This window comes from Ovis canadensis, chromosome 11 (assembly GCF_042477335.2).
Source record: "Ovis canadensis isolate MfBH-ARS-UI-01 breed Bighorn chromosome 11, ARS-UI_OviCan_v2, whole genome shotgun sequence".
Classification (NCBI taxonomy): domain Eukaryota; kingdom Metazoa; phylum Chordata; class Mammalia; order Artiodactyla; family Bovidae; genus Ovis; species Ovis canadensis.
This window is the reverse complement of record NC_091255.1, coordinates 36801748-36825648: the sequence shown is the minus strand read 5'-3', so window position 1 is coordinate 36825648 and position 23901 is coordinate 36801748. Positions and strand designations below refer to the sequence as shown.

Genomic DNA, 23901 nt, shown 5'->3' with positions numbered 1-23901 from the left:
TTCTAGAACCTTTTGAGTTATTTTTATTTTCCGAGAAAACTGTGTGATTTCGAGGATTCAGGGCTTTCTTTGTATAGATCAATGTCTTATGTGATGTTTATCATTCCTAATATTGTCTCTTTTTTCTCTCTTGATTAGCTGTCCCGTGTGTGTAGTTTTTTTTTTTTTCTTCTTCTTCTAAGAACAAGCTCTTGGATCCTTTCAGAGTTCTTCTACTTCTCACTTGGGGAGTGTATTGCTCTGGGAAGCTAACTCTGGGAGTCCCTCCCTCTGGGGTCCCAGTGGGGCAGCTTGTGGTCATGATAGAGGGCTTGAGCTCTCGAGCTAGATGGTCTGAGTTCAAGTGCTCATTCTTTTACTAAGTACCTGACCTTGAATCAATATTTAACCTCTGTGCTTCAATTCCCCATTTGTAGAATGGGGAGAAAAGAGTACCTACCTGACTCATTGGAAAAGACCCTGACGCTGGGAAAGATTGAGGGCAGAAGGAGAAGGGGGTGACAGAGGATGAGGATGGTTGGATGGCATCACCAACTCAATGGACATGAGTTTGAGCAAACTGTAGGAGATAGTGAAAGGACAGGGAAGCCTTGTATGCCATCATGGTCCATGGGGTCGCAAAGAGCTGGACACGGCTTGGCCACTGAACAGCAACAGCATAAGGTTAATATTAAAGAGTGAATGGTTTGGACTTCCCTGGAGGTTTAGTGGTTAAGACTCTGCACTTTCACTGCTGGGGTGGCTGGGTGGGGCATGGGTTTGACCCCTGGTCAGGGAACTAAGGTCTCACAGGCCAAACAGTGTGACCAAAAACAAACAAAACACTGAGAGTGAAGAGTTGACAGTTTTTACATTTTTAGAAGAGTGCCTGGCATGTAGCAAGCATCACAGAAGCACTTCTTAAATAAATCTAGACTCCCCTTCCATGTGGGAGAAGCCTCGGTCCCCTGGTCTCCTCTCCATTCCACACACAGACTTTCTGCACTTTCTCACCACTTACACTGTCTCTTATTTTGCAGAACCGCCTCTTTGCAGAAAAACAACCAATTTACTTTCCATTCTGCTGCCTGAGACAACCACATCCTCCTCTTACACATACCCCAGGCTCCCATGGAGAGCTCAGGTCAGTATGGCTGCGGGGAGAGGGGTCTGCAGGGTAGGGGAGGCCCCTCTTGAAGGTGAGAATGCCCCAAGGGCTGGCAAGGCCACCCTCCACCCAGCCCAGCTGGGAGATCCCCACTCAGCTGCCCAAATGTGACAACATTGTTGAGAGATGGACATCCACGCACTTGTATGAGTCCCAGCTGCTAGCAGATCACTCAGCTGGACTTTGGGAGTAATGACAGTGAAAGCCAATATGTATTGCCAAATACTTGCATTTATTTAACAAAAATCTCCATGGCACTTACAATATATCAAGTAGTGGAAAAAGCACCCGACAAATATTAACTTGTTGAGTCTTCACAAAGACCCCGTAAGACAGATAGCATTGTTACCTTCATTTTACAGAACAGGAAAGTGAGAGAGGACACATAGATAGTATGTGGTCCAAACAGGATTTGAGACAGTGGCATCACTGACTCAATGAACGTGAGTTTGAGCAAACTCTGGGAGATAGTAAAGGACAGGGAAGCCTTGCATGCTGCAGTCCATGGAGTTGTAAGGAGTCGGACATGACTTAGCAACTGAACAACAGCAGCAATCAGGATTTGAACCCAGCAATCTAGCTCCAGTGTCCAGGCTGTGAATGACTTCACTGTGGGCTGCCTCATGCAAACATCAGAAGGATTCTGTGAAGTAGGGATATCAGTACTGACTCTTTGCGACCCCATGGACTGTAGCCTATCAGGCTCCTCTGTCCATGGGACTTTCCAGGCAAGAGTGCTGGAGTGGACTGCCATTGCCTTCTCCAGGGGATCTTCCCGACCCAGGGATCGAACCCGGGCCTCCTGCATTGCAGGCAGACGCTTTACCTTCTGAGCCATCAGGGAAGCCCTTGAGAAGAGAGGTGTACCGATAAACTTTCTTTGGATACGAGCAATAGAAACCCATATGGTTCATTTAATTTTCAAAAATATAGCGGAGCATGGAAGGAACAACTGAAGCACCAGGCAGCAGAAAAGACAAGGAACAGAGTGGATCTGCCAGCAGAACAGGAAAAGGGAGGTTTTCTTCTCTCCAGTCCATCATCCACACAAGGGTCACCCAGAGGGTGAGGAGAGCCTGTTGGCCAGCTTCGTTCTGTGCCACTCCAAGGCCAGTCTCACTGAGGTTACAGTGAGTAAAGAAGGCTACTGGGCAGGCAGGACCACCAGCATCCACTCTCAAAGATGCCACAGATGGCCCTCACCCTCCCAAATTTCAGTGGGTGAGAGAAACATCCCCCAATTAGGATGCTTGTCTGGGAGCATGAAAGAGGAGCTTTCTCATCATGACTAGGACTGGAGTTGTCCTGGCTGACTTCCCAAATTACAGCTGTTTTTTTTTATATTGCTCCACTTCTCTACAGTCCTCAGAGTCCTCTCATCCTAGGGTCAAGAAGAGGGGCTCCAGAAAATGAAGATGTTTATTTTAAGGGCAAAAGAGCAGTGTTTCAAGGGCACCAACGGTATTGCTGTTTTGTTATTCCTGCGAACAGGGGCAAGATTGCAAACCTTTTTAGAACCATCTGAGCCTTTATTCCACATGCAGGGAAGGCGGAGGTCAGGCACAGGATGGAAGAGGAGCAAGAACTGTATTACTCCCGTCAATGGCGCATCTGGGTGCTGGGCACACGAATGTCAGTGAACAACTGAGAGGCTTCCCTGTGGTCCAGTGGTTAAGACTCCACGCTTCCCCTGCAGGGGGCGCAGCTTTGATCCCTGACCATCCTGACCCTGGGAGCTTCATTCTGTGTTGCATCATGTGGGATCCTTCCTTGCAGCCCGCAAGCTCTGGATCTTGTGTGCTTAGTAGTCCCACAGCATGTGGGTTCTTAGTTCCCTGACCAGGGATCGAACCCAGCTCCCTTGCATTGCAAGGCAGATTCTTAATCGCTGAACTAGCGGGGAAGTCACGACGTTCATTCTTAATTCAGGGATGATTGTCCTCTGTGAACTCTGAGCAACTTGTCATTTTACTCCTTCCCTTACAGAACAGATATCAGATCTCCAAACTAAGACAGTGATTCTCATTAGAATTAGGTTAATTCTGTAATCCTGTACATTCAAGTCTCCTGGGGAGCTATTTTTAAAAATTGATTATTAGTCCCCACCCTCAGATATCTGATTTTTTTGGTTTGGAGTGGGCTGTGCACTGGCAGTTTTGAAAGCTCTCCAGGTACTTCTAATGTGCAGCCAAGGTTGGGAACTAGGGGAAAAGACAACATCCAAGAGTAGGTTGGGGAGAGATTTGATTGTCCAGGATCGCAGGGCAACAGAGAGCTGGCACTGCCAAGTCCTAGGTCAGCTTTGAATGGCTGGAAATTGAGGAGCAGACCCCAGACTAGGGGGTCCCTCTGCGGTCAGGACCCTGTCAGCTTTTCTTCTCCTTTCCTTCCTCCCTATTGTCTCTTTAGCTGTGATAACATCTACGCTGGTTGGAGAGCTGGGAACCGGTGTGTATGCGTGTGTGTGGTTTGTCTCTCCACCTTCTTTTCTTTTTTCTTTTTTCAATTTTTCGGTCACACTGCATGGTACTTGGGATCTTAGTTCCCCAACCAAGGGTCGAACCCAAGGGTCGACCAACGGTCAAGCCCCCTACGGTGGAAGCATGGATTCTTAACCACTGCACCATCAGGGAGATCCTATGGTAAGTTTTTTTCAGGCAACTTCATCAGGGGTGTTTATTTGTGCATTCAAGCCCCAGGCACACATAAGTAGACACATACCCATGGTTTCACCGGGGTACACCCTCTTCTCTTTCCCCAGTGAAGAGGTGAATGGTTGCACATAAGATGACAACTTTAAAGGAAGAGCAATTGGCAAACAGAAAGCTCTGCTCCAGCAGCTCTGTGACCTTGCAAAAATCACCTCTCCCCTTTGAGCCTCATTTCCTCATCTGTGAAAGGGGAAGAGAGTCAGCTCCAGGGCCCCTCTGGGTCTGACCTTCTGTGGCTGGACAGGTGACAGAGGTAAGGGTCAGGTCTGTCCCTCTAGATTGCGCAAAACAGGGAAAACAGTATTTATTCTGCCAAACTCACAGGGCTCTGCCCAGAACCCAATGAACTCAACACACCAGAGAACACTTTGTATGTCCCTGAGTCAGAGAACAGCAGCTGCTATAACAAATGACTCCAGTGTCTGTGGACCAACACAACAAATGCTTATTTCTCACTCAGGTGGCTCCTGAATACAGGCTACAGTCTTTCAGGGACTGAGATTTCTTTCCTCTTAGGGACCATCACATCATTTCTTCCAAGCTCATGGAGGACAGGGCAGAGGGTTTTATGGCCACACCTGAAAATGCCACATACCACTCCCACTGCATGATATTGGCCAGAACTCAGTCACATGGCCCCCACTGAGCCACCACAAGGGAGTCTGGGAAATGTAGTCTTCTCATCTAACCATGGCAAAAATCAAACAGGTTTAACATGTACCATTGTCTTGCTACACCTACACAAGACTTTCTACGTGTCTACTCTCAAGTGCTATTTAAATGCTAGGGATGAGTAGTTATCTGGATACCTGATAGTTATATCCTGCTCCTGAGTGGAGGGGAGGATAAGGAATGTTGTTTATTTAGTGGCTGTCCTGGATCAAGAATGATGTCAGGGGGAGTCCCGTGGTGGTCCAGTGGTTAAGACTCTGTGATTCCAATGCAGAGATTCAGGGGACATGGGTTCAATCTCTGATTGGGGGAGTAAGATCCCACATACTGTGTGGTAGGGCCAAAAAAAGAGAAAGAAGAATGACAACTCTGAGATATTTGAGGCATGAGAAATACTTTCATGGGCTTAATCAAATCCAGTCCAGCTTCCAGCTCTAGTTTTCTGAGGTCAGGACAGATTCCTGTGTCATTCACTGGGGGCACCACCCCCAGCTCTTTAGTATCCTGTGAGAAGCCCAGAGGTCACAAAGTCTGGATGATGGAAACATCTGTAGGTCTTCAGTCCACGGTGGCTGCAGCCCCCAGAACAGTCTGGTCAGGCTTGTGTGGTCCACGAGACAAGGGGCTCCTCTGGGGACATTCCTGCACCCTGGCCAAGGTGGCCCAGGAGACCACACCAGTGGCACTCAGGTGCACAGAGTTTGGTGCTTAGCTCCCCCCATCTGAGATCTCTGCCACCACCCATCAGCTTTGTCCCAGCCAGCCCTGGTTCTCCTCCTTCCTGGGGTCCCCACAACCCTTGTGCCCTCACAGTCTTGGAGAATCTGACCTCCTGCCCTCAAATTGCCACTTTCTCTCTCTCTTTTTTTAAATTGGAGAGTAATTGCTTTACAGTATTGTGTCACTTTCTTCTGTACAGCATGAATCAGATGTAAGTATACATAACATCCCCTTTGCTCTTAAGTCTCCCCCGCACCGCCCCCCATCCCACCCCTCTAGGTCATCACAGAGTACCAAGTTGAGCTCCCGGCGTTATACAGTAGATTCTCACTAGCTATCTGTTTTGAAACACGGTAGTGTATAATTCAAAAAGACACAGGTACCCCAGTGTTCATGGCAGCACTATTTACAATAGCCAGGACAGGGAGGCAACCTAGATGTCCATCAACAGATGAATGGATACCGCAGTTGTGGCACATATAGACAGTAGAATATTACTCAGCCATTAAAAGGAATGAAATTGGGTTATTTGTAGTGATGTGGATGAACCTAGTAGAGTCTGTCATATGGAGTAAAGTAAGTCAGAAAGAGAAAAACAAGTATCATATAATAACACATATATATGGAATCTAGAAGAATGGTACTGATGAACCTGTTGGCAGGGCTGGACTAGAGACACAAATGTAGAGAGTGGACTTGTGGGCACAGCGGGGGAAGGAGAGGATGGGTCGCATTGAGAGAGTAGCATTGACATCTACATGCCAGTCTTCTTTTTAACAAAAAGCAGCAGCCTTCAACCCATCCCTCTGAGACAATCCAGCGTGATTGTCTCAATCAGACAGCCAGGGGTCTCAAGGTCAAGGGGCCGAGGAAAGGATGTAAGTAAGAGAAACAAGGAGAGTGACCTCTCTGAAGCCCTGGAGGAGCCATGCCCTGTCTCAGGAGGGCAGCTGCTCCCCAGCCCTTGTCACTGGCACCTGGGAGAAGAATGCATGCCCAGTGTTGACAGACTTTCCAGAGATGCCAGGAATTCGAGCTTTTATGCAAAATCTCCTCATTTGTGAATGTTGGCAGCTAGTTCAATTTTTTTTCCCCAAAGACACTCTGCAAGCCCAAACAAGACATGTCTGCAAACCAGATGTGGACCAAAGCCTGAGTTTGTTCCGGCTGCCCAGACTTTCGAAAACAGGGTTTATTTAGGGGTTTTCTCCCCGGGCTATTGGCAGAGTTTGTTTGTTTTTTTTTAAACTTCTCTATTTTTCTCTGAAACATAAAAACATAACTCCCTGTGCAAAACAGCAGGGGAACCTAAGGCTCCAAAGACAAAGGTTTGGCTACCCTTTTAATAAGTGAGGAAAACACAGTTATTAATATCACAGTTTTAAGTCTCTTGTGTGGTCCATGTTGGGGTGGCGGGGAAAAGGAAGAAAGAAGAGATAGAACATAGCATATTTTTTAAATAACACACCCTGTGCTCAGTCGCTTCAGTCATGTCTGACTCTTTGGGACCCCCCACCCTGCCGCATCGACCCCAACCCATGGACTGTAGCCCACCAGGCTCCTTGGAATTTCCCAGGCAAGAACACTGGCGTGGATTGCCATTACCTTCTCCAGGGGATTGTCCCGACCCAGGGATCAAGCCATGGTCTCTTGCATTGCAGGCAGATTCTTTACCACTGAGCCACTGTGGGAAGCTTAACTCATCCTGCGTTAACTCATTCACCTTCATGCCAGGTGAAACTAGGTAGATGGAAGGATGGCTCGGGACAAGCCTTCTTGCCAGGCAAAATAATTTCCTTGCCAGTTTGGGGAGATGCTGCACTGCCCAGCAGAGTGGCCGGGTGGGCTAATGTGGACTGGAACACCCGCCCACTTCCTGCTCGGAGCCCAAAGGAGACTCAGACCTGGACCTGCCCTGGGCAGGGGGGTGAGTGAGAGGCTGGAGGAAAGTGAGAGTATCAGAGATGCTGGGTGACCCCAGGCTTGCAAGGGTCCACACAAGAGTCATGGAAAAGTGTGTCCATGACTGTGACAGCATGGGGTGCCTTGACCTAAACAAACTCTGACTCTTGGGCTGCAACCTGCTGGGTTTTTAGATTTGTCCTCTCTATCTACCCTGGTGGCTCAAATGGCAAAGCGCCTGCCATCAATGCGGGAGACCTGGGTTGGAGACCTGGGTTTGATCCCTCGGTCAGGAAGATCCCCTGAAGCAGGGCATGGCTATCCACTCCAGTATGCTTGCCTGGAGAATTCCACTAACAGAGGAGCCTGGTGGGCTACATACAGTCCATGAGGTCTCCAAGAGTCGGACACAACTGAGCACCTAACACTTTCACATTCTCACCTTTGTCCTGCTGCTGCTGCTGCTGCTGCTGCTGCTGCTGCTGCTGCTAAGTCGTTTCAGTCGTGTCTGACTCTGTGCGACCCCATAGATGGCAGCCCACCAGGCTCCCCCATCCCTGGGATTCTCCAGGCAAGAACACTGGAGTGGGTTGCCATTTCCTTCCCCAATGCATGAAAGTGAAAAGTGGAAGTGAAGTCGCTCAGTCATGTCCAACTCTTAGCGACCCCATGAACTGCAGCCCACCAGGCTCCTCCGTCCATGGGATTTTCCAAGCAAGAGTACTGGAGTAGGTCTCCAGTGCCTTCTCCACACCTTCGTCCTACCTACTTTCAAAGGAACCCAAGAAGAATTAAAATATATGTTTGTAAAGCAGGAGCACCCCAAAAGGAGCAAAGGAAAGAAATCGCCATCTCTTGAGATGAGCAGATTTTTGAGGCAGGGCCTCCATGTGGCTGTAAGTTTCCTGACAGCTCAGGCAAAAGCGGAACCTTTTGGGGTGTGTGGTTTGTACTGACAACCAGAGACTGCACCCCTGTCTGTAGAGAAAGCCCCTCGGTTGGAGCGGATTTTAAAGGGGAATTGATGGCACAGGGAGTGTCTGCCGTACTTCCTGTGTTGGTCCTGATCCTCCAAAAAGCAGACGGAGGAGACAAGATTGGACATGCAAGGCTTCATGTGGGGAAACACCTGTGGGATAGAAAACGGACAGGGACCCGGTGAGGGCTGGAGGAGCGAGCGCTCAGACTGTGGGGCAAGCCCAACACTGAAAGAAGGAGAAAGGAAGGAAGGGCTGGGTGGAAATGTGCTAGACTGAACACGGGCTGAGGAACCCCTGAACCAGAGTCAACCGTCCACAAAGGTTCCTGAGGACGAGCTGGCTTTAGAATCCCTGCTGCTGTCCGTATTGGCTGGAAAGTGATGGATTTCACACCCTGACAGCCCCAAGCTCCTGGATCCCTTAAACTCCTTGTAGTGGGAGATGAGTTAGGTGCATTTTCACAGCTACCACGCTTTCCAAATGTCAGTTGCCATCTCCAGAGTTTTGCCATGTCAGCACACTGCTGTTAAAGGAAAAAAAAAAATTATCTTGACGTCTGTTAAAATCCTAACGGGGGCTTCCCTAGTGGCTCAGTGGTAAAGAATCCACCTGCCAGTGCAGGAGACTGGGGTTCAGTTTCTGGTCCGGGAAGATCCCACGTGCCGAGGAGCAACCATGCTTGAGTGTCACAACTACTGAGCCTGTGCTCTGGAGCCCTTGAGTCCGCGTCTCCTGAGCCTGCATGCTGCAAGTACTGAAGCCGCACACCCTAGAGGCCGTGCTCTGCAACCAGAGCTGTGCCCCCTGGTCGCCACAACTGGAGAAAAGCCCACAGCAACAAGGAAGGCCCAGCACAGCCAAAAATAAATAAATAAGTAAAATTATATATGTATTAAAAAAACCCTAAGGAAGACTTTATTCAAGATGATTGCAATAGAGGAGGGGCCTGGGGCTCAGCTCTAAACAAGGCACAGAGGTAAGGGGATTTGCAGTCGACAAAGAGAGGGAGAGGTCGGTGGTGGAAAACCACTACGAAAGGACCTCAGGGCCGGGGGATTCTCAATAGACCGTCCTAACAGGACTCTTGCTGGAGGCAGGTTGAGGAGTTACCCATCAAAGGTGGGGAATAGAGAACTGGATCATGGAGCCGGGGCTTCTCGAACGACTGGCAGCAGGATTCGTTCTAAAACTGGGCTGGGAGGCCAGGGACAGGACAGGGGCTGTGCTGAGAGCCTAGTGGAGAACAAGGCTTCGAGGATCCCAAGTTTGGTCAGGGAGAGAGTCTTTGTCACCTCCTGCCATTTAGCTCATGTATTTCTTTAAGCTGACTTTAAATGTTAGCTTCTTCACACTAGTTGAGGAACTAGTTACATATCTTTTCTCTATATTAAAATCAGTGCAGAATTACTCAGATTTGGGGATCACCTGTATACCACTGAAAAGTGTCTCATGGGACTTCCCTGGCAGTCCAGTGGTTAGGGCCCTGTGCTTCCACTGCAGGGCACAGGGTTTGATCCCTGGTAAGCGAACTACGATCCTGCATGCCTCATGGTGCCACCAAAAAGAAACAAATGGGATTGTCCCACATATCTCTGGCAGTATATATACCTCGCCCTGAGATACTCTGGTTGTACAAAGAACACAAACATGCTGATCAAAAGGCTGTTTTCCAGCCCAGGCCAGGATGCAGGCTGCCAGCTCTAAGTTGATTGCTTCTGGGCTCCTTCTGAGGCTTGAAGAGGAGGCTAAAGACATTCTCAGGGAAAGAGGAGGTTGGGGGGAAGGTAAGGCTGGAGCAGCTGAGCCTCAGAGCTCCCAGCCTAAAAGCCTCCCCGCCTCCACCCTCTCCACCCCCACCCCAGATGTGGAGCTGGATCTCCAGCGGAGCGTGCAGGCTGTGCTCCGAGAGCTCAGCACCCAGGCCCCCGCCCTGCAGAGCAACCGAGGTAAGAACCAGCAGTCCTCCATGCACTCTGTTGGCTCCCCCACTACCCCATCACTGCCCCAGCCAGCTCTGCCCATGCGTTCTCAGGAAAGTGCCCCGACCCGGAGCTCACAGGATGAGGGAGGCTTCCAGCCAAGCCTCCATCCTGCTGGAAGTCCTTGGGACCTGAAAGACCCAGATGCCTTCTCTGCCCGCTGGCTCACCCTCCCAGAGACCGTGGCAGAGCCCATCGGGGGTCTGCCATCCTCTTTCTTAACCACATTCTCCAACTCCCCTTGCAAATAAGATTCCCCTGGCACTGCAGGCCCCAAGGACTCCCCGGCACGTGGCTGAGCTCCAGAAGCCACGTGCACACACCTGTCCCCACTAGCATCCCACCTCTGTCCTTTCTGCCCTGGGAATTCACCGCCCACTGGGGTGAAGATCAGAGCTCCCCCATGTGTGAGAAGCCTACCCATGGGCTCAGAGCCTGGAACCCAAGGCAGTGGGGGGCAGGGTCAGACCTGGGGCTCTGGGGCTCCAAGTCTCAGGGTCCTGCTCAGCACTGTGCCCACCCTCTCCTGGCCCAGGCATGTGGAGGTGGTCCCTGCACAAGAAGGTTGAGCGGGATCCTGGGAAGAGCCCGGTGCTGGTCCGCATCCTGCTCAGAGAGCTGGAGAAGGTGGGTTCTCACTCAGAGAGCTGGGGAAGGTGGGTTCTCGCTCAGAGAAGGTGGGTGGGTTCTCACTCGCAGACCTGAAGAAGGTAGGTTTTCGGGCTTCCAGGAGGGGATGAGAGGAAGAAGGGCCATGTCTGCCCATCAGCCCCATGTTCCCCGCACTCTGGTCTTTTGGTTTCTACCATATTTCTCCCTCTTCTGTACTTTCCTGTGAGCAATAGTATCTGCACATTGATTCCCATTGTTTGACCTGAGTTAACATCTTTCAGAAAGAATCTCTAGAACACCACCATAAATGGAAAACCCATGTCACTCGACAGAAACAAAAAGCTCCTACAAACATAAATGTATGACTGCTAAGAATGGTCAAAGTTACAATCATCCTTCTCACCACCCAGTGCTCTACAGCTGGGAAAGCTGCACTCTAGGGGCCTCCAGGCTGGGGACTCACCTGTCCTTTGCTGCCAGCTGCTGCCCCTCCCCCATGGAGGTCCCTGTTCCCCTCCCCCAATACCTGGGCTCCTGCACCCATGCACCCCCCCACCATCCCTACTGCTCTTCTTCTGCCAGGGCAGGCTCTGGCCCCTTTTCCACACCCCTTGGCCTGGTGGGACACTGCCTTTCACCCCATCTCCCACTGGGATGAAGCAAGGCCCCCCAGCCTCTGGCCCCCTCCATGCCCTGTGCTCTCTCCTGTCTTCCAGGCAGAAAGTGAGGACGCCCGCCACATCATCATTCCCTTGCTGCACACTCTAATGTACGTGCTCACTAAGGTGAGCTGGGCTGAGGGTCTGGGTGGTCGTGGTGACCCCGCAAGTGACTGGGCTGGACACCCAGGAGACACCGGGTCTCTGCCTGGGGAGCCTGGAAGAACTACCGCCTGCCCCTGTCTGGCTTCCTCCCTTAGCCCTGTCCTTGCCCTGAGACATGAAGAGATGAAACTGGGGAGGTGGGGGGTAGGGGGTAACCCCAACAGAGCAGAAGGGTTGGGAGGAGAGTTGATTTGCTGGAGGAACAGGATGGGGATGAATTTCCATCTTGATAAATGTGAATGGAGTGTCTTGCATGAGTGCATACTAAGTTGCTTCAGTCGTGTCTGACTCTTTGCAACCCTATGGACTGTAGCCCCCAGGTTCCTCTGTCCATGGGATTCTCCAGGCAAGGATACCTGCGTGGATTGTCATGCCCTCCTCCAGGGGATCTTCCCAACCCAAGGACTGAACCCATGTCTTTTACATCTCCTGCACTGGCAGGTGGATTCTTTGTCACTAGTGCCACTTGGGAAACCTGAATGGGATGTCAACAGGGGAGGAGTCTTAGAGATGATGGGAGAAGAAGCTAAAGGTGTAGGCTTGGGAGGGAAGGGCGAGCCCACGTCTCTGGCTCTTCTCCCGTCCCATCAGCCCACCCCAGCCAGGGCCCTTTGCGACCCAGGGCTCTGGGCACCCTGACCCCTCCCTCTCACCCAGGCCACGGGCATCACAGAGGAGCTCCACCAGAGAACATACGCCTTTTGCATGAGGTTGCTGACCCTGCCCGCCCCCTACTGCACGATCGCCCTGGACTGTGCCATCAGGCTGAAAACGGAGACGGCTGTCCCAGGTGAGCACTCCCAGCTCCACCTGAGGTCTCGCCTTCCTCTCAGGATTCCAGGCAGCTTGAAAGCTCCAGCAGCTTCTGGGAAAGTGGGGAACAGGGGCCAGAGACTCAGGGACTGGTTGGCTGAAGCAGTTGCTCTGCAGGGACGCTGTACCAGAGGCTGGTCATTGCCGAGCAGAACCTGACAAGCGAGCTGTACCCCTACCGGGAGAGGTGAGTGGCCCCAGCCAGCGTGCTGCTGCCGGGAGGATGAGCCAGGAGGCTGGACGGAGAAGAGCCCCAGCAGAGCTTCTCATTTGTCCAGCCATGGGGGATATCCTCCAGGGGGGAAGGGACATCGTCCTCCAGGGGGAATGGGATGTGTCCTTCCCTGGAAGTCCCGGAGAGCAGTCAGGTCTTTCTTCTTGCCCTGGATTCAGAGCTCCCCCATTTTCACCTGCAGAACGTGGATGTGAGCCCTGGGCCATGCTGCGGTTCTGTGGCTCCGCCTCCAGCCTGCCCTTGGCTGTGATGTAGCATCAGGCAGCTGGGGGTGGCTCCAGGATTTAAGTAGTTCAGGCCACAGTCACACCATGAGGTCTGGGCTGTGAGTGTAGCCCCTTTTGATAAGATTGAGGACACATCCTTGCTCGTGCTGGAGAGAGGAGCTGATGGGGTTGGGGGTGGAGCAGAGGGTGCAGAACCTCCTTCCCGCAGGTACCTCTGCTGACCTGGTACTGAAAGGGGCAGCCTGGGGCTCAGTGTTCATGGACGTGCAGGGAGTGGAAGGGACCCAGAGGACGTGGCATCAGAGAGCCTGGGTGATAGTTGGGTACGGAGGAGAGGGTGGGAGAACTCAGTATGGAGGAAAGGGTGGGTGAGGCTGGTTTTCCGGTATGATGAAGGCAATGAGAGATGGGGCTCACTTAAGGTTTGGAGTTCCAGTTTCAGTGAGAAGGATATATGGTCCCTCCTGAAGGAGAGCGGGGTCACTGGGGCACAACGCTGAGGCGGAGAGCGACATTTCAGTTGGAGTTTCCCTAAACAGGAGACTAGAGGTCCCCAGAGGGACCAGGTGCCCCCGGAAGGGCTGTGCCTGCTGTTCCTTGCCACAGTCCCCACCGCTCCCTAGTGTTATCCACCCCTCCCCAGACTTTTGAACTCGAAGCTCCTGTTTTTGGAGGAAGTAAATAACTTGGGGGGAGACTGCAAGGGTCTGAGGGTGCCCCTCCAGTGGCCCTCCTCCCCAGGGTCATCCTCATCAGCCCCTGGCCCCCTCACCTCTGCCCTCAGAGTGTTCCTCTTCGTGGATCCTGAGCTGGTGTCTCCCTCCGTGTGCAGTGCCCTGCTGCTGGAGATCGAGGCGGCCCAGGGGCAGCAGACGCCGGAAGCCTGCATGCGCCACGTGATCTCCCACGCCCTGCAGGCGGCGCTGGGGGCGGCCTGCCACGCAGGCGCGCTGCAAAGGAAGCTGCTGGTAAGGTCACTGCCCTGCTCACCCACATCCGTTCTCCTCTGTCCATACCACCTTTCACCCCTTAAGCCAAAGATAAATACACATTCACTAAGGAAAATTGGGGAGAAAAATGCAGATGAGCCGAGAAAAAAAATAAAAATCACTCGCACCCCTCTACTCAGTCATGTTAGCAATTAACATTCGGTATATTTCATGAATAATACTGATGGTGGCCATCACAAAAACCACTGTTTTTGTTTTCAAAAAACATTTATTTATTTATTTGGCTGCATTGGATCTCAGCTGCAGCACACAGGATCTTTTAGTTGGGGTATGTGGGATCTAGTTCCCTGACCAGGGATGGAACCCAGGCTCCCTGCTCGGGAGCAAAAGAGTCTTAGCCACTGGCCCACCAAGGGAATCCCAGAACCAGTGTTTTGAATGTCTCTTGGGTTCCTGGTACCATGTTAGACATTTTACATGTATCACCTTAAAATACCGCTGCACTGTGAAATGGGTGTACTTATCAAAACAAAGGCACAGAGAAGCCGATCACCTACCTGTGGTGACACAGATAAGAAGTGGCTATGCCTGGATGTGAACCCAGGTCTATCTGACTTCAAGCCTGTGTTTAGTTTCCGTCCAGCCCCACCCCTCCCCCATCCTTTTTAACACTGAAATGTGCCATATGGAAATATTTTCCTTGGAAAGCTATGCTTCTAACAGGGCAGAGAATTCTCTCTCGTGAACATGCTGTCATTCCTTTAACTCGCTTAACTAGTCCCTTGTTCCTCTTTGTGGGCATTTAGTTTGTTTCCTAGCTTTCCTTTCTGACTCTGCATCTGGTAAAGAATCCGCCTGCAATGCAGGAGACCTCAGTTGGATTCCTGGGTCGGGAAGATCCCCTGGAGGAGAGACAGGCTACCCACTCCAGTATTCTTGGGCTTCCCTTGTGGCTCAGTTGGTAAAGAATCCACCTGCAATGGGGGAGACCAGGGTTCAATCCCTGGGTTGGGAAGATCCCCTGGAAAAGGGAAAGGCTTACCCACTCCAGTATTCTGTCCTGGAGACTTCCATGGAGTCGCAAAGAGTCAGACACGACTGAGCCACTTTACTTTCACTTTTCACTAGCTTTTCTCTCTGATTCAGCCTCAGCCCCTATCCACAGCCAAGACCACAGCAGTTAGAGGTTCTCTGGCTGGGGTGGCCCCAGGTGCTGGATTTCTTGGGCAGGGGAGGATGCCAGAAGGGCCAGTTGGAGTCTGCATGGGGTGGGGCAAGGTGGCAGCCCTGGGGAAGGTGGGTTGACGGGTGGCTCTGTGGTGCGGTGCTGCCGCTGCAGGAGGAGCTGGCTCCAGAAGAGAGGTTGCCTCTTCTGGAGGGGTCCACGATCCTCTGCTTGCCCTGCCCCAGGAAGTGGGTGTCTGTTCTTTCTTTGCCCATCAAAACACACTGGAGGCATTACTCTTCCTCCTCTTGTATTCCATTCTCCGTATCCTGAGCCCTACATCTTGGATCCTTCCTTTGATGTGTGTCTTTTGTGTTTCACTGTTCAGTCGCTCAGTCGTGTCTGACTCTTTGCAAACTGATGGCCTGCAGCACACCAGGCCTCCCTGTCCATCACCAACTCCTGGAGCTTGCTCAAACTCATGTCCTTCGAGTTGGTGATGCCATCCAATCATCTCATCCTCTGTTGTCCCCTTTTCCTCCTGCCTTCAGTCTTTCCCAGTATCAGAGTCTGTTCCAAGGAGTCAGCTCTTCACATCAGGTGGCCAAAGTATTGGAGTTTCAGCTTCAACATCAGTCCTTCCAATGAATAATCAGTGTTGATTGCTTCGGATTGACTGCTTTGATCTCCTTGCAGTCCGAGAGACTCTCATGAGTCTTCTCCAATACCATAGTTCAAAAGTATCCATTCTTCAGCACTCAGCTTTCTTTATGGTTCAACTCTCATATCCATACATGATTACTGGAAAAAACCATAGCTTTGACTAGACAGACCTTTGTTGGTAAAGTAATGTCTGTGCTTTTTAGTATGCTATCTCGGTTGGTCATAGCTTTTCTTCCAAGGAGCAAGTGTCTTTTAATGTAGTAGCTGCAGTCACCATCTGCAGTGATTTTGGAGCCCCCCAAAATAAAGTCTGTCACTGTTTCCACTGTTTCCCCATCTTTTTTCCATGAAGTAATGGGACAAGATGCCATGATCTTAGTTTTCTGATTGTTGAGTTTTAAGCCAACTTTTTCACTCTCCTCTTTCATTTTCATCAAGAGGCTCTTTAGTTCTTCTTCACATTCTGCCATAAGGGTGGTGTCATCTGCATATCTGAGGTTATTTATATTTCTCCTGGCAAACTTGATTCCAGCTTGTGCTTCATCCAGCTTGGCATTTCTCATGATGTATTCTGTATATAAGTTAAATAAGCAGGGTGACAATATACAGCCTTGACGTACTCCTTTCCCAATTTGGAACCAGTCTGTTGTTCCATGTCCGGTTCTAACTGTTGCTTCTTGACCTGCATACAGATTTCTCAAGGGGCAGATCAGGTGGTCTGGTGTTCCCATCTCTTTAAGAATTTTCCACAGTTTGTTGTGATCCACACAGTCAAAGGCTTTAGCATAGTCAATGAAAGAGAAGTAGATGTTTTTTCTGGAACTCTCTTGCTTTTTCTATGACCCAGCGGATGTTGGCAATTTGATCTCTGGTTCCTCCGCCTTTTCTAAATCCAGCTTGAACATCTGGAAGTTCTCGGTTTGCATACTGTTGAAACCTGGCGTGGAGAATTTTGAGCATTACTACACTAGCATGTGAGATGAGTTCAGTTGTGTGGTCATTTGAACATTCTTTGGCATTGCTTTTCTTTGGGATTGGAATGAAAACTGACCTTTGCCAGTCCTGTGGCCACTGATGAGTTTTCCAAATTTGCTGGCATATTGAGTGCAGCACTTTCACAGCATCACCTTTTAAGATTTGAAATAAACCTTAAACTGTGTCAGTTGTTTTCTGTCATACCTTTTCTCTAAAAGCACCATCCACACCATTCCTTTGTGCTTGCCCACCTGCTTGGACCTGCTGAGGGTTCTCGACTCACTCCTCCCACCTCACCATCCTGGACGTCTCTCTTTCCATAACAGTCCTTTTGAGGGTTCACTGCACACAGCCACATGATGGAGGAATGCCCCCCCAACATGTACCTAAGCCCCAGATTTATTTATTTAGCTGTCTGGATTTTAGTTGTGGCATATGGGATCTACTTCCCTGGCCAGAGACTGAACCCAGAACCCCTGCTTTGGGAGCAGGGAATCTTAGCCACGAGACCACCAGGAAAGTCTCCCCAGGCTGGTTTTAGCACAGACACCTAAGGCCCCTCCTGCGGGCTGCTGTCCTCTCTCCCTGCACTTGGCTGTGGCTCCTGGGGAGAGAGGAGGGAACTCTGACCAGCCTTCCTGACCAGAGCTCGTGGGCTGACCCGGCGCCCCCGTGCGGCCACCTGCGACTCTGCAGATGGTTTCTGGCCACCAAACAGGCTGTGGTCAAGTCGCCATTTTGACACAACAATGTCAGCTACGTCAGTGTTGCAGGAAGCGGGATCCCTTCCAGGGTCCAAGAGTGGACTCTTGTCCAACGCTGGGAAATGAGTAGTCCAAGGAGACACATATGCTTACCAAGCAAGAGACTATTGGGAAGGCGCCAGGTGGAGAGCAGTAGCGTAAGGGAACCCAGGAGGACTGCTCTGCCATGTGGCTCGCAGTCTCAGGTTTTGTGCTGAGGGGTTAGTTTTGGCATTGCCTCTGGCCAGTCAGCTTGCTTGGCCCATGGTCTGACTCGGGTCCTTCCTGGTGGCACACGCATCTCTCAGCCAAGATGGACCCCAGTGCAAAGGATTCTGGGAGGCTGGTTGTCTCCACCCTGTTGTGGGTCCTCTCCCGAATTCTCCCGGTTAGTTTTATTGGAGCCTCTTGCTATGAGACCACTTAGGCAAGCACTTCTCATCCTGCCTAGCCAAGGTGGGTTGTGTCAGCCAGTGGTTCCCTAACATAAGAACATTGGCTTTTGTTTCTCAGTGGTACAGGCAATAGAGCATCTCAGGCCTCACTCCATCCCTGAATCAGATGCGCCTGGAGTTCAGGGGAAAATTGGCTTAGCAGTGAGGCTGGGCAGAGTTTGAGGGCATCAGGATGGGGAAGGATTGGGAGGTGCCTGGTCAAGAATGGAGTGGGGTTCAGAGCTGGAATTAAAGGGTGCCTGCACTATTTTGCTACAGAAAAAAAAATGCTGAAAATGAAAGCTGTATTTTTTTTAAAGCACAGTCAGCCTGTTATGCACTCTCCCTCACTTTATCTGAGTGTCCATTTTAGGGAATAGAGAGTGGGGGGAGGGGCCAAAGAAGTATCAGGAGAGACAAAGGAACTGCACCATCTGCCTGAGAAGCTTGGAGTTAAGAGGTCCTCAAGGACCCCCGGCACCCCCAGCCCATTCTGCGTGCACCCAGACAGAGGCCTGGCCTGGGGCGGCACACTCCCTGAGACCCCAGCCTCCTTACCTGGAATTCTGCTCCTGGGGAAGCTGTAGGGATCCCATGTCCAGTCATACCTGCCGGCTGGAGGACAAGTGGGGCGTGAGAGAGGTGGCCCAGCCAACCACGGTCTGGTGGCTAGGCCATATCTGGCCAGCAGACCACATCCTGTCTGCGAAGGGCCTGGTCCAACCCTCAGGTAGGGAGTGGGGGAAGTAGACTGGCCTCCCTGCATGCCACAGAATCAGCTGACAAGGCCTCGAGGCTTGAAGGTCAGCTTGGGACGACAGTACCGTGTTCTGCCTGCTGGAGATGGGTGTCCAGCTGGGGCTGCCCCGCGGCAGGTATCCACAAGGCTCGATCCTTCACTTCCTTTAAGCCTTCACTCAGAAGCCACTGTTCACTGAGGCTCCTCTGGTCACACCATCTAAAACTTCAGCCCCTCCCCCAAATTTCACATCCACTCCCTGTTTTATTCTCTTTTCATTACTGTTATTTATGATACTGTACATTTCACTAATCTTGTTTATTATTTCCCCACCCCCACTCATGCACACATACAAAGAGATGCACTATAATATAAGCTGGTCTTCCCACGTGGCTCAGATGGTAAAGAATAAGCCTGCAATGCAGGAGACTCAGGTTCGATCCCTGGGTTGAGAGGATCCCCTAGAAAAGGAAATGGCAGCCCACTCCAGTCTTGCCTGGAAAATTCCATAGACAGAGGAGCCTGGCTGGCTACACGGTCCATGGGGTAACAAAGAGTTGGACACAACCGAGAGACTAACACTTTCGCTGTAAGCTTTCACTTTCAATATAAGCTACATGGAGATAGGAATTTTTAAAATATTTGTTTGGCTGTACTGGGTCTTAGCTGCCACAAATGGGATCTAGTTCTCTGACCAGGGATTTTGAGAGCTGTTTTGAGAGCTTGGAGTCTTAGCCACTGGATCACCAGGCAAGTCCCCAAGACAGGAATTTTTATCTGTTTTGTTTACTGCTGTACCCTGGAACCTAGAACAGTGCCTGGCACCTAGGAGGTACTTGGTAAATATTTAATTAATTCACTTATAATTAATTTGTAAGATGAAGCAACAAGATGAGATGGTCCCCAGGGTCCCTTCCAGCTCTGATTCCTTGTCCCTGTCATCACTTGTGTTCATTCAGTTGGTCATTCAGCAGGTATTTACTGGAAGCCTCAATAGTCAGAATGACCTCTCTCCCTGAGCCCAGGAAGTTAAGCCTTTGCTCAGCAGAACCCTAGCTCAGAAGAGAGAGCAAGTCCTGCAGTGCCCACCTGTGTCACTTCTTTGGGTCCTGGATTCTCAGTGATGAGCTGGGATTAGTTGGGGAGTAGGGAGTAGGACACAGCCCGAGAATGGTGACCCAGGGTGGTTGTCAGGTCAGGGTGGCAGGACTGTACCCTGGAGACGGAGCCTGCGGTGCTGGAGAGTGTGGTGCCGCTCTTTCAAAGAGGGAGGAACTCTTTCAAAATCTATTTCTATTAAGGGGAAAGGCTCTGGTGCTTTACCCTTAGCCTCTTTTTTTTTTTTTTCCTTTTAAAGAATTTTTTTGATGTGGGCCATTTTTAAAGTATTTAATTTCTTACACTATTGCTTCAGCTTTATGTTCTGGTTTTCTCACCCCGAGGCATGTGGAATCATAGCTCCCCAACCAGAGATGGAACCCACACTGCCTGCTTTGGAAGGTGAAGCCCTAACCACTGGACTGCCAGGGAAGTCCTCCCCCTCACCTCCTTAGCACTCGCTAATCTACCTTTTTCAAAAGAGAAAGCAAGCTGCCAGCTCTAAAGCCTTGGCAGCCCATAGTACCTGGCTAGAATTTAATAACAGAACTTTGTGATCATTCCCTGGTGGCTCAGATGGTAAAGAGTTGGCTTGCAATGCAGGAGAGCCGGGTTCGACCCCTGGGTCAGGAAGATCCCCTGGAGAAGGGAATGGCAACCCACTCCATGATTCTTGCCTGAAGAATCCCATGGACAGAGGAGCCCTGCGGGCTACAGTCCATAGGGTCGCAAAGAGTCAGACAAGACAGAGTGCTTAACACTTGTGATTATTATATTCAGCTTACTGATTTTCTGAGAAGTAACTGTAGCATTTTTACTTAGAGCAGCAATATAAAGTTTCCTTTTGATACAATTTTGAACCAAAGAAAAAGTGCACCGATTTAAAGAAAAGTAATGATTATAGGTGGTATGTCAAAGCAGTATAGGAGTGACAGATGTTTAGGAAATATGCAGCAAGTAATGTGTTGAGCACCTACTGGGCCGGCAGATATAATAGGGGTTGGGGAGCTGTAAAGGAAACAGACAAAACTGCCGCCTTCCTGGAGGTTACATCCTAGTGACGGCAGAACAGTGATCCAGAATGCTTGGTGACATTCCGAGGAGGGTGGGCGTCAGTGTCATCCCTGGCCCCCTGGGTTCCCGGTCGCCAGCCATCCCCCCACAACTGGAAGTGAGGGGCCGAGGGGGCCCCCTCACCAGCTGTAGAGAGCATCAGGCAACAGCGAGTCCCTGGATGTGGGGAGCAGAAGCTATCCTGGGGAAGTTCCTGCCGGTGTCCGGGGCAGAGGAGAGGTGCCACCGGGCCGTGGGTGCACCTCCGGACTGGGCGCAGCAGGGGCGGGAGGTGCTGGGCCAAGGCTCAACCTCTGATGCTCCTTCTCGGCAGGCCAGCTCCCGCCCCGACCTGGAGGGCTATTTCCACGCCGTGGTGACAGCAGTGGAACAGATGGCCAGAGAGCCCAGCCCTAGCCGAGAGGGCCACCTGGAGAGGCTGGAGGAGATTTACTGCTCGCTGCTGGGGCCGCCGGCGGCCGCCAGGGGGCGCTGCGGCGGTAAGAGGCAGGCGCGGTGAGCTGCGTTTCGGGCACCTGCAGGGGGCGCCAAAGAGCAACTCTAAACCAGGCGGGAGCGGGCCAGTGTGGCTGAAGCAGGGGTGGGACACACAACAGCTCCCAGGAGCCCAGGGCCTGAGGATGCTCAAGAACTTGAAGGTCCTGGGTTAATATGAAGGCGGGTAATTTGGTCATGATAACAGCTGACACCTACTGGGCACCTCCCTACACCCCAGTTGCTGTTCTCAGCAGTTTGCATGGTGGTTTAGACTCTTTTATGCCGTGTCCGACTCCAGCGAACCCATGGACTCTAGAATACTGGAGTGGATTGCCATTTCCTTCTCCAGAGGATCTTCCCCACCTAGGGATTGAACCTGGGTCTCCTGCGTTGCAGGCAGATTCTTTACCGATTTAGCTACAAGGGAAGCCCTTGAAACAGTTTGCACAGATTAAATCAGTTAATCCTCACAGCAAACTACTTATGAAAGAGAAAGCATTATCCCCATTTTACAGATGAGAAAACTGAGTTAGAAAGAGGCTATAAATCTTGCCCAAGGTCACCCACCTCCTAAGTAGCTGAACTGAGATTCAAGCATAGGCTGTCTGGTTCTTAGGTGTGTGGTGTTAGTTGCTCAGTCGTGTCTGACTCTTTGCAGCTCCCTGGACTGTGGCCCACCAGGCTCCTCTGTCTGTGAAATTTTCCAGTCAGGAATACTGAAGTGGGTAGTCATTCCCTTCTCCAGGGGATCTTCATGACCCAGGGATCAAACCCAGGTCCCCGGCATTACAGGGGAATTTTTTCACTATTTGAGCCACCAGGGAAGCCCGTCAGTATATTATAATAACCAATGTGCTTCCCATGCAGAGGTCACAGGTTCAGTTCCTGTTCAGGGTAAGAAAACCCCACATACCTCTCGGTGCAGCAAAAAAATAAGTATTCTGTAGTGCATCTGATTACCACGTGGAAATACCTATTCATGAAGCTCCCCATCCACCCAACCCTACCCCTAGTCCCAAAGCTGGGCCAAACCCTGGAGCAAACCTGGCTTTGCTCTTCTTGGGTACCACCTGCTAACTCAGTGGTAACTCTGCATTGGCAGGACAAGACCTGTCTGGACTGTCCCCACCATCTCTGCCATATCCAGACACCTGCTTCCCACCCAGGCTTGCCCAGCACATCTTACCGACCAGCCAGCACCCCCGTTGATCCCTTGCTTCTAGGGGGCTGCATGAGACAGTGATTATGGGCACCACATCATGGGTAAAAGCATGGACTCTGAAGCCAGATTGCCTGGATTTAAATTCTGGCTCTGCCCCTTCCTGTCTGACCTCAAGCCAGTTACTTAACCTCTCTGTGCCACTGACTCCCCCTCTGTAGTGAAGATACTATTCCCTGTGACCTTGGGTCACTGCTAGCACCTGGTGAGACAATAAGCGAGGTGAGAACAGTAGTAAGTGTTCCGTGACCGTGGGTTGCTCTCCCCTGAGGAAGCTGCAGCCTTATTCTAGAGGGAGCCGTGCTCTGGGGAAGTTAAACCCTAAGGCTGCCCATTAGGTGTGCCCAATGTGCAGCCAGTAAGGTCTGGGGAGGGAATGACTCCCAGGGCTGGAGTGTCAGGAAGCTTCTGGATGGAGGAGTGGGGATCAGCTGGCCCTGGTCTCATGGATGCAGGCTTCCCTCTGCACTTAGTACTTGGCCGTGAGTCTGTAAAATCCCCTACAGGAGCATCTATTGCACCCAAGCTCCTAGAGAAGACCCTGAGAAATCCAGAGGCCTCTCCCCCTGGTCTGCTCGTGGACAGTGGGAAGGGCAGCGTGGTGGCAGCGGGGCTGGGGGTGGGACTGCAGTGGGAGGGGCCAACAGCAGGAGAAAAGGTTGGGAAGGATAAAGTGGACTCGCTTGAGAAGGGTCCTACAGTTCCAGCTAGGAAGTTTGCAGGAAGCAGGAGCCACTAGGCGTGCTTGGGTTGCGAGGGGACAAGGGGTGTTAGCTCCGATGAGCTGATGGAGGCAGAGAGGCAGGGGAGCTCAGCAAGGCCAGACATGGGAGGTAGCGGGTCTCTGCCATTTCCTCTGGGCACCCTGACAGGGGCTGGGGGCGGGGGCGGGGCAGAGAAGACTGCCACAACCCTCTCCTCCGTGGTCTCCACAGCCTGCTCCTTCCTTCAGGTGACCCCCTGCAGGACCGGGCGCTGAGTGTCCCTCTGCCCAGCCCCCGCATCACCTTCCACCTGTGGACTGACGAGGAGCAGCTCTGTAAGCGCCTTGGACCTCCATGGGGAGCGGGCTGGAAATCATGGGGGACATGCGTGTGTGTGTGTCTGTGCACCTGTGTGTTTATGTGTATGTCTCTCGGTATGTGCGCTGGTGTCTTTGTGTGTCTGTGTGTGCACTGTGTGTGTGTCTATCCCTGTGTATCTCTGTCGTGTGTCTGTGTGCATGTTTATGCCTGTGTGCGTCTTTGTGTGTCTGTGTGCCTCTGTGTATGTGTCTGTGTTATCTCTGAGTGTCTGCTTGTGTATCTGTTGTGTGTGCCTGTGTGCATCTTTGTATGTCTGTTTGCGTGTGTCTGTGTTGTCTCCGTGTGTCTATGTATCTGTTGTGTGTGTGTGTGTGTGCTCCTTGCCCCTTGAGTTGTCTGCAGCATCCGAAAAGCATTTCTCTCTGTCAGAGGAGCCCTGTGCATTAGCCTCTGGTCACATGTGTCCAGAAAGTGCCACACACCACGTTGATGCCAATAGGCAGTGCATGCCCTAAGA

General features: G+C 51.4%; 1 protein-coding gene across 10 annotated transcripts in view; it reads left to right on the top strand.

Annotated features, from left to right (window-relative positions):
* Window positions 1–23901, top strand: part of PIK3R6 (phosphoinositide-3-kinase regulatory subunit 6) — a 49185-nt gene that overhangs the window by 8927 nt on the left and 16357 nt on the right. For 2 of the 10 annotated variants that reach the window (XR_011247031.1, XM_069542894.1), the window contains exons 2-10: window positions 1020–1123; window positions 9995–10078; window positions 10647–10738; window positions 11440–11508; window positions 12205–12337; window positions 12478–12547; window positions 13607–13790; window positions 20977–21142; window positions 23312–23398. Coding sequence is in view for 9 of the 10 variants with exons in the window: in XM_069542894.1 (XP_069398995.1) it covers window positions 1111–1123; window positions 9995–10078; window positions 10647–10738; window positions 11440–11508; window positions 12205–12337; window positions 12478–12547; window positions 13607–13790; window positions 20977–21142; window positions 23312–23398 (898 nt within the window). In the remaining variant the exon portion in view is untranslated. Of the gene's footprint in view, window positions 1–1019; window positions 1124–3908; window positions 4112–9994; window positions 10079–10646; window positions 10739–11439; window positions 11509–11863; window positions 11989–12204; window positions 12338–12477; window positions 12548–13606; window positions 13791–20976; window positions 21143–23311; window positions 23399–23901 lie in introns of those variants that run through there. The other 8 variants (XM_069542895.1, XM_069542899.1, XM_069542901.1 and 5 more) reach the window with 8 other exon arrangements.